The following is a 13,580-nucleotide window of genomic DNA, read 5'->3' as shown; positions in this document are numbered from 1 at the left end:
TAAACATAGGAAAGCCACCTGAAGTGGATGGGATCTATCCAGTTATATTAAAGGAGGTGGCAAAGGAACTAAGCAAACCCTTAGTCATAATTATGAGAGCATCCTTGGACTCAGGGGAGGTCACCACGGACTGGAGATGTGCAAATGTATCCCCAATTCACAAAGGGTGATCTAAAGGTGACACGAATAATTACAGACCACTTAGTTTAACTTTTGTTCCGGGGAAACTAATTGAGTTACAGGTTAAAGATGCATTGCAGAATCATCTAGACAAGACTGCAGCAATAATTCAAACACAGCATGGTTTTGTTAAGGGAAAGTCTTGTCTGACAAATTTGATTGGATACTATGATGTGGATACAAAGGAATTAGATGCAAAATATAATTTTGATATCATACACTTTGATTTCATGAAAGCTTTTGACACTGTTGCGCATGGAAGATTACTGTACAAATTGGAGCAGTATGGTATTAAGGGTAAGTTGCTACAATGGATAAAAGTGTGGTTGAGTGGAAGAAGACAGAGAGTGGTAATCAATGGACGCTGCTCTTCGTGGACTAATTTTATTAGTTGAGCCCCACAGGGTTCGCTGTTGGACCCACTGTTGTTTTGTATATTTATCAATGATGTTGATGAAGGTATATCAGGCTTAGTGTCGAAGTTTGCAGATAATACAAAGGTTGACAGAGTTGTTAATGACCATAATGACAGTGTGCTGCGGCAACAGTATCTAGAAAATTTGGACAGATGGGCTGAGAAGTGGCAACTGAAGTTTAACCTTGATAAATGCAAAGTACTGCATATGGGTAGAAGTAACCCCAGAGAAACGTGCCAACTGTGTGGTACAGTACTACACTTAGGGTGGTAGAAAATGAAAAACACCTGGGAGTGATTGTGCAGTCAGATATGAAGTTTTCTGAGCAATGCAGACAGGCTGTCAGGGCAGATCATGGGGTGTTGTCAATGATATTGTTGTTGTTGTTGTTGTTATTTGGTTTTTAGGAGCATTAGCAACTAAGGCCATATTGCTCCGGGGATATGCGGTGGTCATTCCCTGACCTTTCCGCATCGTCCGTATTTGTTGGTCACAGGCTCGAACCCCAGTCTAACCAAGAAGAGTGTGCTACGCACTACTGGTTCTCTCCCACCGGGCTACGGAGGCGCGTTGTCAATGATATACAGGAATTTTGCTAGCAGGGAAAAGGATGTGATTGTTCCCTTGTATAAGGCAATGGTCATGCCACGCCTTGAGTACTGCGTACAGGTTTGGAGGCCTCATTTTAGGAAGGATGCAGAGTTGTTTGAGCATGTACAGAGAAGGGCAACAAAATTGGTGAGGGGAACGGAGGGGTCCCCTTGCCAAGAAAGGTTTATGTTCTGTAAATTGCAGCGGCTGGAGACTAGGCACCTGTGAGGTGATCTGATTGAGGTGTATAAGGCCTTGAATAGGATGAGCTCGCTGAATTCTGACGGGATTCTTCCGCTTGCTCAGATTACGAACCTGAGAGGGGTATAAATTCAAATTGAGGAAAGACAGTTGCAGAATAGTTGTGCGGAAATTTGCCTTTAGCCAGCGGGTGGTAAATTACGGGAACAAATTTATATCTGTCGTTGTGGAAGTTGATAGCTTAAATAAATTCAAGGAGGAACTGGACAAACGTTTTGAAGGTATGGTCATGTGAAATTGGTTTTTTTTTTTTTTTTTTGGTTGATGTTACATAAGTCATACGCTTGCTTTTTTGTATCACATGCCTTTATTATTATTACTACTACAAGAATGGGCAAAACAAACCACTTGGACCAGGACCATTATTACTTTTACAGAATCTCCTAGAAGACCTAGATGATTAATAATGCCAACATTAATATCTTTTTGTAATAATAACCAGATCAAAAAACTGTTTTTACTTCAGCATTTAGAACATTAACCCCAGTTTATCAGATTCACAATCCTTATGTGATACCGTAAAAATTTCATAAAGTGGTCTCCCTCCAGCTATTTCCTATTGAAGTTTATAAGGCTCGGAGAGCGATTAGTAAAATGCATGAAGGTGGAATTTTCACTGTTACGAAGAATTCCAGAACTAGCGGTCATAAATTCAAATGACAGGGATTGAGGTTTAGATTAGATTGTAGGAAGTTTCCTTTTAGCCAGCGAGTCGATTGCTGGAACAGCTTGTGGGTTGGGGTCTCTAGTACTGCCTGGTGTTCGTACTTGTAGTATGATACACTTTCTTCGATCAACTGGTATTTCCTTGCTAGCTTCTGATGTATTATCCTGGCTACCTGGTCGTGTCTATGAGTGTACTCAGTCTGGGTGATCACCTTGCATCCCGCGGTGATGTGTCGTATCTTTTCTGAGTCAGGTGGCATCGTCGACATGTGTCATCGGACACTCCGGGCTCATTATTGCATTATTATTATTTCTCCCTGATTGTGGGGGTTCCATCTCGTGACGGGTATTGCTACCAAGTACACAATGTGGTTGTTATGTCTGATGTTACTGTTGGTCGAGGAACTCTATGACTATCCTACAGGTGTTCAGGATTGCGACTTTCTGGAGTTCATTATTATTATTGTTGTTGTGTATTTATACATTTATCTTTTGTAGAAGTAGAGGTGTCCTTTAACATGTTGATTTAATATAATTATATATATATTTATTGTTATTTAACTAATAATAATAATAATAACAACATACTCCTTCGGGGTCGTAGATTGGACTAACGCCGAGCTGGAGGATATCATGAGAAAGACAAGGACAATGATGACCAAGAGCTGCCAACATCACCCGAAGTCAGCCGTGGAGAGACTGACAATAGCTCGGAAAGAGGGAGGAAAGGACCTGATAGAGCTCATCGAGCAACAGAAAACAGCGATGGTTAACCTGAAGTGTTACTTCAAGAAACACACAGCAGCACTCTACCAGACCATAAGTAAGATAGACAAGCGGTATACCCCACTCAACCTAAGCTAGGAGTCTCCTCCCACCCAGACGGCACCAACGAAGCTAGAAAGATGGGCAAAGAAGGCGCTCCATGGCAGACACTACAATGACCTCCATCAAGATCGTATAGATAAAATTGCTTCCAATGCATGGCTCACGAGCGGGACGCTCTTCCCCGAGACTGAGGGATTCATGCTCGCCATCCAAGACCAGGTAATCAACACTAGAAACTATAGAAAATACATCGCCAAGGAGTCCGGAGTGTCAGATGATACATGTCGACGATGCCACCTACCCTCATACACGATCCAGCACATCACTGCGGGATGCAAGGTGATCACCCAGACTGAGTACACTCGTAGATACGACCAGGTAGCCAGGATAATACATCAGAAGCTAGCGAGGAAATACCAGTTGATCAAAGGAAGTGTACCGTACTACAAGTACGAACCCCATGCAGTACTAGACATCCCAACCCACAAGCTGTACTCGGACCGCGCCATAATAACGGATAAGACAATCCCGCACAACAGACCTGCGGACAGGAAGGAAAAGGCTACCTATCTGATTGACATAGCACTGCTATGTCAATCAGATAGGTAACGAAACGTAATAAAGAAACGTAAATTTCAATGTATTATCACAACTTTTTCACCGAAGTTTTAGGGCTTGCGTGCCCTCCGGCTGTAAAAAAATACGTATAAATAAATCGGCATTGAAGAATTTTTTCAGAAAGAACTGAAATTAATAACAGGAAGAATTCTTAAAGATCTCTTCAGTCGGGAATTTAGTTAGCCGATCTCAGGCGAAGGCATCGGGTCGCTCTATCATGAATAATTCTGATTTTGCAGCCTGGGCTACATGCAAATCGGCCTGTGAACACTCGCGGGTACATACATAATAGAGTAGGCCAATATGATCTAAGATGTTAATGCACCATGAAACCATGATCTAAGATGTTAATACACCATGATAGCCACAATCGAAATTTTGTTGCATTGCAGGAAAAATATTATAAATTAATATTTATATTAATATTCAATAATTACTAAGCATTTAGGCTTTAAAATAAAGTTTATTCGTGTTGTTAACTTTGAGTTTAAAATATTCGGTATAAAATTATCTGTTTAATTGTTTATACTTTTATGGTCTTCCTAACCATTGCATTAGAATCACGAGAGCGATGTGACAAAAATATTTGCAAATATGATGAACACACGGATGAAGAGGTGGAGGAGTAGGAAGAGAAACCGATAAGGGACAAAACATAAATGGTATTAAACAAATCGAAGATGAAAAACAGAAAAAAAACCCCCAATAAACAGGTAACATGGGGAAGACAAGAAAAGCAAAATATAAGAGGGCAAAAAAAAGAAAAATTGATGGCCTAAATTGGTTGATCAGCCAACCAATTGAAGTGCCATCTAGGCAGATTTAACACAGAAGATTAATAGTGTTCTGTGTTAAATCTGCTTATTATTATTATTTTTTTTTGTGTTACATCTGCCTAGTCTTCTGTGTTAAATCTGCCATGGCCTCTGTGTTAAATTTACTTAAAATTCTTATATTTCATTTCTCTGTTTTCTCTAGTTAACTTCAATATTTTCATTGATTCCTGCGAAAGATTCTGTACACTATGAAAAAATACCTTATAGAGATCCACCAGTAATAAAAAAACACGAAATAATATTTTATTTATTTATTTTAATAATTTGAAATTTAAAAATATATAAAATTCAAAATTTACAAATTTCACTCCTGGTTTAGCATGCATCATAGTCTAGTGGTGGTAGGGGGAAGAGTACGTAAACAAATTCTTATTGAACAGACTCACTATTTAAAATTCAAAGGGCCATAAGATAACAAAGTTATGATATATGAGCGTTGAACAATGATTTCAGCCTGTTTGCAACTGCAGTCGAGTGTAAAAATCTTTGAAGATGATTCTAATTCTGTACATTTTGTCTTCGCATTGCAGCTCACTATTAATTTCATTGTTGTGGAAGAATTTGAGAGCATTCCACATGAACATATGCTGTAAGCTTGAAAGGCAAAAGCCTCAGGCTTCCTTGCACTATATGGCTAATAATAATAATAATAAAGGCGATCAAATCCTTCACGGACTGGGGCAGCTGATAATTGTTAGTCATATTTTTAACCATTGCTTACTGACCTCAGGCGTGATTTCTATAGGATAATTTGCTTTAGCACTGGAGAATTTCTCTTGCACATTGCTATTTCATTACTCAAAATCAAATAAATAATGAAAATTCTTAACAGCTAGTTTTTTTTTTTTTATTTAACGTGCAGTACTGAAGTTTTAGAAGGATTGGGTTTATTATTACAGGTTTATTAGGTATCAGAAAATAACACACTTTAAATTCCATACCATGTTTTAAGATTTATGATTTTTTCTGATACCTAATAAACCTGTAATAATAAACCCAATCCTTCTAAAATAATGCTAGTTAAAAGTAACTACAAAAAATTATGCAGTTTCCTTCAAATATTATTTGATACAAACTAATGATTTTTATTTTCATTTTTACATTGGTCATAATATCAACTATTACAATATTTGTTCAGACGATGATATATGAGTGTGTAATAGCCAGTTGTACAGTGCTCCCTCTGGAGGACTAAAAATGTAGGAAAAGTAAACGAATAATCTTTTGCTAAGTGATTTTTTTTTTTTTTTTTACCTAACTGCTAATTATGACGGGCAGCAATCATTCGCGACACGCGCAAAGAGAAGCCATCTAGAGAAAAAAGGCACATTTCTAGAGCGACGGTGATTCGTCTAAAAGCACGACATATTTATACACTACACCCATACAGTTAAGATAAAAATAATTATGAAAAGTAAGTGTAACAAGAAAACCTTTCAGAAAGATTGAGAAGGCTGTTTAAATATCTGGAACAGTCCATTCACAAAGTTGTTGTAGGGTTAAAAGTGGGCATGTAGCCAGGATAAGGAAAAACGATGTACTTCTCAGTCTATGAATGTGCCTCTAAAAAAATGATAAATGCTTTGTATATTTTAATCCAGATTCTTCTATTTATTTATTGCTCATTCCATGCAATTAAAATGTCTGTAGAAATTTTTCCGTTAACAGTCGACATTTAAGAGAGGTATTTTGAACTATTTTTATACTAAAACATTCAGAATGGTAATTAGGTAAATTCTGGTGCATAGGGTTAGATTTATTAAATGAAAAATCATTAAAAAACGTCGTCATTTTTATGTAAATTTGTGTTTCCTGTTACAGGAACATCTACAAAGTGATCATTTGATTAAATGAGCAGAAATTACAAAGGACCCCTTACCAAGGTTTTTTTATACCAGTTAAAAGTATCTCTCAGAACTAACTATGTGTTATGTTAATAACAGATGTGCCACAAGCAAAATAAGATTCTCGCAGATTGTATTTTGCCACTAGTTTTGCAAAGAATTAATGTCCCTATTATTCCAGAATAATAAAAGCATTTCCGGTATTTCAAGCACATTTGAGGTTAGATATTTCAAACCAGGCTCATGCATAAATATAATTAAAAAAAAAAACAAACAAAAAACGGAATCTTAATTAAAAAACACTGTCGTTTATAATGATTTTTATAAAAAATATTTGATTTTAAGTTTATTTTCTTAAATTTACTATTACTTTATTCATTTTAACAGTTATCAAATGCAGATTTATTCTGATAACCATTTCTTATTTATTTTACATTGTCCATATAAATGTTTTTTATGTCGTTAAATACCAACTCCGATTTGTTCATGTGTTCCTATTTAAAAATGTTTTCATACTAAAATGTTTTCAGAATGTTCTAGATGTTTTGATAATTCTTATGAGAATATTGAATATTTTACAAAATCTTCAGTATATTGCAAACACTCAACAGTCGTAACAATTTTTAGAAGAAAAGATTTTTAGGTTTTTAGAATTTTCAGGAGTCTTTTCATAATATTTAGACGGGTTTAGAAACTTAAACTGGGACATTTCACTTTACAGTTTACAGTAAACCGACATGTTCCAGGACGTTATAAGTCCTAAATACATTTTTTTTTCAGTGTCATGGAACATTATTGAACATTCTAGGGAATTCATTGAAACGTTTAAAATTATCTAGCATTGTCAACATTGCCAAGAAGAATGTTTAATTTACAATTAAGGGACAAAAGACCAAGGGGGGGAGACCAAGAATGAGGTGGCAGGGCATGATAAAGACCGATGTCATTAAGCGAAGAGGAAACTGGAGTGAAATCAACGCCAGAGAGAAGTACACGGACAGGGCATGGTGGCGAGGTTTCATACGTCGACCCGTGGAATAGTGGAACGTGACAGATGATGATGATGTCAACATCTCGAACGACCAGGTATTGAATCAGCAGGTACGATATTCGCTCACCGTTTGAAATTTGAAAGTTCAACTTTTGAAGGAATTGTGATTAGGACTCATGAAGTGAGTTGGATTTTTTATTGTGCATTAGCACTACCGCTGTTTTTGTGAAGTCGTTTTGAATTGCATACGAGCGTGTGAAATTATTTTATATTAGTACGTATATTAGCCGTGTAGTGGAAGGAAGCCCAAGCCTAAAGCTGCCCCGAACAAAATTAAATAAAGAAATAAAATAAAATAAATAAATAATACAATAATATAATAAATAAATAGCCTGTATGATTTCACCCTCACGTAGGTACCTATCGAGATGACATTTGAATTTTTCCAAATACAGTAAACCCCCGCTATTCGCGGGGGTTACGTTCCTGAGAAATGTCGCGAATACCGAAAACGCGAATACTGAGTTATGGCTCCCATAGTAATAAAGGGGTTCCGTTCCAAAGTATGAAATATATAAGAAAAACTAGTCTAAAATTTTGTCTATGTATGTGTTATATGTACCTTCATAATATGACTATGTACATAGACAGTAGTGAAATGCAAGCATATGGCATCGAAATGAAAATAAGAAACAATTTAATATTAAATGTAATATTTATTAGAAATTTCAAACAAATCTTTCAAACCTTTGCTGGCTAAAAAACTTATCCCGCCAGAGCTATCACCAGTTTGGCTAAAGTGTTGATAAAGGAGTTTTGCCTTTTCACGAATGACGAGTGAACTTAACGGAATTTTATTTTGAGTTCGGTCTTCTATCCACAGATTTAAAGCCTTTTCCATATTTCCTAATTTAACATCACGAGTTACAGAGCAAATTTTTGAAGCAATTAACGCGTTTTCACGGACACTACGGTGGATTTCTTCTTCCGATTTTTTGATTGATCGTAACGTTGACTCATTGATTTTATAATGTTTTGCCACTGAGGAGACACTTTAACTATTAGAAATTTTGTCTAATAACTCAATTTTATTCGCTAATGTCATCACCTTCTTTGATATTTTCACATTTCTCTTGTTATTCGTAGCCATATTTTTGTACGGGTTAGAAAGAACTTGTCCACAATAAAGTCACTTTCGTCCGTTAACACACTCGAAAAAGTCTGTTTTACACTGCAAAACGGTAGATTTATCACTTTTGTAAGCATATCAATTTATAAATTGATATTTATAAATTTATAAATTGATAAATTTATTTCATTTATAAGCATATAAATTAAAAGCAAACGACAAAAACTTCCATTACAAGCGCATAACATACTGAACAAGGATTAGCGAGAAACATCCACGCTCGCGATTTTGTCACCCCTCTCCCCCCACCCACTGAGCGCTGTTTTGACCGGGAAAGATAATTGTAGCCACGCCCATGTTTTTTATGGCGGATAATATTCACGGCGCTTTAAAATTCACATTTTTTTAGGTTTCATTTTGTATTAAATCAGCGATCGCGAATACGCGAAACCGCGAATACAGATACCGCGAATAGCGGGGGTTTACTGTACTGTAACTTCCTACAAACCAGTCTAAATCACTTCCCCCGTAATCCTCTGTAATTTAAATTTATGGCCACAAGTTTTGGAATCATTTATAACAGGGAAAATTTCGCCTTCCATCATTTTACTGTCCCCTCTCAAAGCCTTATAGACCTCAATCAGGTTCTCTCTAAGATGCCTAGTTTCTAAACTCTGTAGCCCACATATTGGAAGTCTTCTCTTATGGACGCCCTTTTTCCAGTCTTGTCAAGTGCACTGCTGGTCTTTGGATTCTTTTAAGAAGCTTGTTTTTTTTAGGTGCAGTGTCATACAGTATTCAGATCTCGTCTTAGAATTGCCTTATACAGTAGGATTAAATCATCGATATGATACGCGGCATTCTTTCCCCCCCCCATCCCTGGGAGCTGAATGGCGATCATGAAGTTCTCTTCACGAAGAGACCTTTATTTTTGCCAGTACTGTAATCCAAATCGCTTTCTTCCTCTATCCTTTCCAGTTCAACCCCCACCAAGCGTATGAATTATTTTGGGGTTGCTGTTCTCCAAGTAAGTTAAGACCTTGCATTTTACTATATTTAAACAAATGGCACTTTTCTGACCATTCCTGAAGCCTATCTAAGTTATCCTGAAGAAGCGCTGCTAGGCCGTGATGATTACTACTCTCCCGATCTTAACATCATCTACAAATTTGACATCACTCTCTGTACTGTTCATCGAGGATCGTTTAAGACAACAATGGACCGATTCTTGGAGGATCTCACTTCTAATTTTTGATCAATTGGAAGGGACCGATTCTTGGGGATCCCAATTCTAACTTTTGATCAATCGGAAGGGTAACTATTAATCCTAATCCTCTATCACCTGCCCTGCAGCCACTGTGTGATCCCTCTAAGGATCTTCCCAAATGTTCCAGCTTATACAGGAACCTCTCCTTCGGACTGAGTTAAATACTTTACTAAAGTTCAGATGTACTTTTTACATCCTGTTCATGAGTGCCTCCGTGAAACTAGCTAACTATTTGGTTAAATGTGATTTTACCTTTACTAAACTCAGGCTGACTATTGAAGTCAGACTGACCTGTGGTAAAGAAAAGGGGATTCCAGTGATTACCTCTGACCTAAGTTGCTTATAAAATAAATAAATAATTTTCTGATTATACTCTGGGACGACCAAATGGTCAGAAGAGTTCAAAAGATAGATAGAATACAAGAAACATCACCGTATTCAGCAGTCACAGGCTTGAACCCCGGTCATTCAAGGCACGTGTACTTATGTACCCGCGCGCCTGACCACTAGTAGAATCAGCACGAAAATCAGTCCAATCCACTTAGCGATCTGTTGATCACAGCCTTCCTTGCTGCCACAAAAAAATTTAAGGATAAAATACCCTTATCAACAAGTTAATTTTACAAAACTGTAGAAAGTTTACAACATTTTATTCCAATAATCATACTAAAAAGGAGTGGAGATGATTATTGGTAATTAATATATTTAATAATATAATTATAATTTATTATTGTTATTAGTTTATCCTTTATATTATTATTATTATTATTACTTTATCGTTTATATTATTATTATTATTACTTTATCGTTTATATTATTATTATTATTACTTTATCCTTTATATTTTCTTCTTATTATTATTATCAGTTTATTGTCAACTGCTTTCTTAACGAAACAGACTCTTGGGATAATTGGAAACTTCCTCCACCATGAATAATCTGACTAAATATGCAACCTATCCAAATGAAAATTAGTGTGAGGACTCTCGATTTAAAACAATGTCAGAGTTATGAAAACATGGACAAGGTACTATTAAACATTTAAGTTGCAGTAGGCTAAAACCCATAGACCAAACATTACACTGATTGCTTTTTAAAAATACTACTGTATTTTTACTGTAGCATGGTGATACGTGGAAAATACAATAATATGCTAGATTCCGACTTGTGGCAAAAAAAAAAGTGTCCTTTCTTGAAAGACTCAAATGACGTGTTTTACTAAAATTTAATCTAATAGTTTTAACAGTTGTAGCAGGGTTTTAAATCAGATGTTCCCCAAATATGGCAACTGTTGCATATTTATCTTCGGCTTCTACATGTACTCAAGATGACGATACAATATATTGTATCTAAATCTCAGTTGGGATTTAATTGTTTGGTTTATATTTGTCTCTGTATCTTTTTGAATTTTAGATATGGATTAAATTACATATAAAAAGGCCGCCGTAACCTAGTGGTCAGGCGCGTGTGTGTATAAGTGCACGTGCCTTGAGTGACCGGGGTTCAAGCCCTTGACTGCTGAATACGGTGCTGTTTCTTGTATTCTGTCTAACTTGTGAATTCCTCTGGTCGTCCCGGAGTATAAACAGAAAATTTATTTATATGCTTTATTTCTTTTAAAAATCATCTAGTCATTCAAAATATGTTGATTATGGGAGTTCTATCACATGTGAAACGCACTACGGATCTGAAAAGTTTAGAAAACAGTAGGGCTTTCAATATTTGAAATAAGTAGTGCGCGCCAATTTGATAAAAAAAAAAAAATAAATAAATAAAATAAATAAGAGTTCACTATTAAAGAAAGGAACTTTCTGTAGGATCTGTCGCCCAGGTTATAATGCAGTCATAAGAGTTAGCGTGATGGTTCACTACAAATAAATAGCACTTCTCAGAAGAAAGAAGTATAAATGTTATATATGATATTACCTTATAAATAAACAGCAATTCTCATAAGAGAATTTATAAATGTAATACTGTGCCATGATAACTTGTTGATAACATTGCAGCATGAATCTTTTTCATGGTAATTTTTTTTTTTTTTCCACTGCTGTAAATGGGCAAAATTTATAGCTAAGCTCTCAGCATTCAATGAAATGACATCATAAAAAGAAAGAAAAGAAAAACGAAAAGGAAAAGGGCTGCAGGAAGCCGTAAAAAACTTTTATTTTGTTTTTAGCTGTAGGTTCAAAAAATTTAAAAGGATGACAAATATGATTTAGTGATATTTTAAGTGATGGTGATAAGCATAGCAAACCCGAATAATATAGGAAAGTGGGTTCTTGTTCTTCGTTTTGCACTAAAGGAACTAAGGTCACGGACATAAATTGTATGTATCTGTAAATTGTGTATTCTATGGTCGATTTGCATTTTTGCTGGATGAAAAACCCGATTTCTAGGAGTTAAAAAAAAAAAAAAAAAAAACAGACCTCGCCCGAAACCGCCTAATTCAGTTACGGTGTTAAAAAATGCCAATAAAAGTTTCTCCTGTCTAGACGGTAATCCAACCAAAGTTTTTTCAACACGCCGTGGAATGACGACGTGTAGTCACTGTGCTAACGCGAAAGTCGGATGAATGAGTATAGCTTGAATAATTTTCACGTCATTCGCTTATGGTTATTTAAAAGATTTTTAATACCTCATGAAACTTTAATTGATGCCTAGAAATACGAGTTAACAAAATACTGCAGACCAGTGGCCTTCATTGTGTTCCGAGAACCTGGAGTTCTACAAATAGGTTTCAGAATTTCTGAAAATGTCTCGTAAATACGTTTATTGTTATTATTATTTTTATTTAACAAGTATATTACTGTTATGAAGATATCATGGATCCACCGAAAATTTGATTTTGCAAGGATTCCGCTGAGTCTGCCCTTGATGATTATATCCGTTATTCCAGCTGCGAATAAAACAGAATTTTCATGGCATAAAAAAGAAAAAAAAAAAAAACATATCTAACTTCCAAACATGCCACCTACCTCCACAATTTCCCAAGGGTTTTACTGAGCTCAGCATTGTGCAGGTGGGGATACTGGTCAGCCAGCTTTCTTCGAGCTGCCTGGGCCCACACCATAAAGGCATTCATTGGACGCTTAACGTGCGGCTTCCGTTTATCTGCGCCGCTCTGACGGCTGCTTTTAGCCACCAGTGACCAGTCGTAACTCTGAAGAACCTTTGATACAGCAGCCTGAATTCGGGGATTAGAGTCCATGGCATCTGCCACCAAGCTGTCACCTTCCGGAGACATTCCTTCACCTGAGGGCGAGGCACTAGAGGAAGCATCATCGCCGTCACAACTATCTTCATATTCCTGTGAGCTGGGGCAGTCCAGTTCTACCCTGTTTCTTTCATTCATTGTCGGAATACGTGTAGGATCGTCACTTTCACTTTGACGAAGTCTTTATCCTCTCCGCACCTGAGGTGATGTCGCTGTTGAGGTAGACCATCTTAAGTCTAGGTTAAATCCTCTTGAAAACTCCAAGGTTTAGTAAACAACCATGCTTCTAAAGTTTCAGTATGGAATACAAGTCGCCGCAACCTCCGTATCCTTTCTAGCTAACACCGCCTTGCAAGCAACGATAACCTTGTAATTACCTCCTCTCAGACAACCGGCGACACTATCTGTAGCGGGAATTTTCTGCTCCGTCAGTCGACATTAACCTCCCCACTAATAGGAGTGAGCCGACCTTATAGGATTGGTGGAAAGTACCGATTACTCCGCCCCTTAAATGCAGAGAGGCAAGTAGAACAACGATACACGCCTACCTCATCAGTTGTACACACGCACGTGCGAAGACGCCGACACACGAAGTTGAAGATTTTGCCACTTCCGACGTATGCAGTGTTTGTCGGAACGAGCAGACGAACACTTCAGTTATGAACTTTAACAACTGTTTCGGAGCACTCCATGGGCCATGGCATCCCCGTTTTCTTGCTTTGTTTAAGCCAACAAAATTT

The 13,580-nt window shown here is 36.8% G+C and overlaps 1 protein-coding gene across 1 annotated transcript in view; it reads right to left on the bottom strand.

The window, feature by feature from the left end:
- LOC150075337 (uncharacterized) overlaps positions 1-13,247 on the bottom strand; it is a 73,790-nt gene extending 60,543 nt beyond the window's left edge. Inside the window, exon 1 of the mRNA XM_090388282.1 lies at positions 12,602-13,247. Coding sequence (XP_090244408.1) covers positions 12,602-12,978 — 377 coding nt within the window. The 5' untranslated portion in view covers positions 12,979-13,247. The remainder of the gene's footprint in view (positions 1-12,601) is intronic.
- Between the last annotated feature and the right edge of the window lie 333 nt (positions 13,248-13,580).

Source organism: Mastigoproctus giganteus, chromosome 14, assembly GCF_048544385.1.
Source record: "Mastigoproctus giganteus isolate SK-2022 chromosome 14, ASM4854438v1, whole genome shotgun sequence".
Lineage (NCBI taxonomy): Eukaryota > Metazoa > Arthropoda > Arachnida > Uropygi > Thelyphonidae > Mastigoproctus > Mastigoproctus giganteus.
The sequence above is the reverse complement of the archived record's forward strand: the minus strand, read 5'-3'. Positions and strand labels throughout refer to the sequence as shown.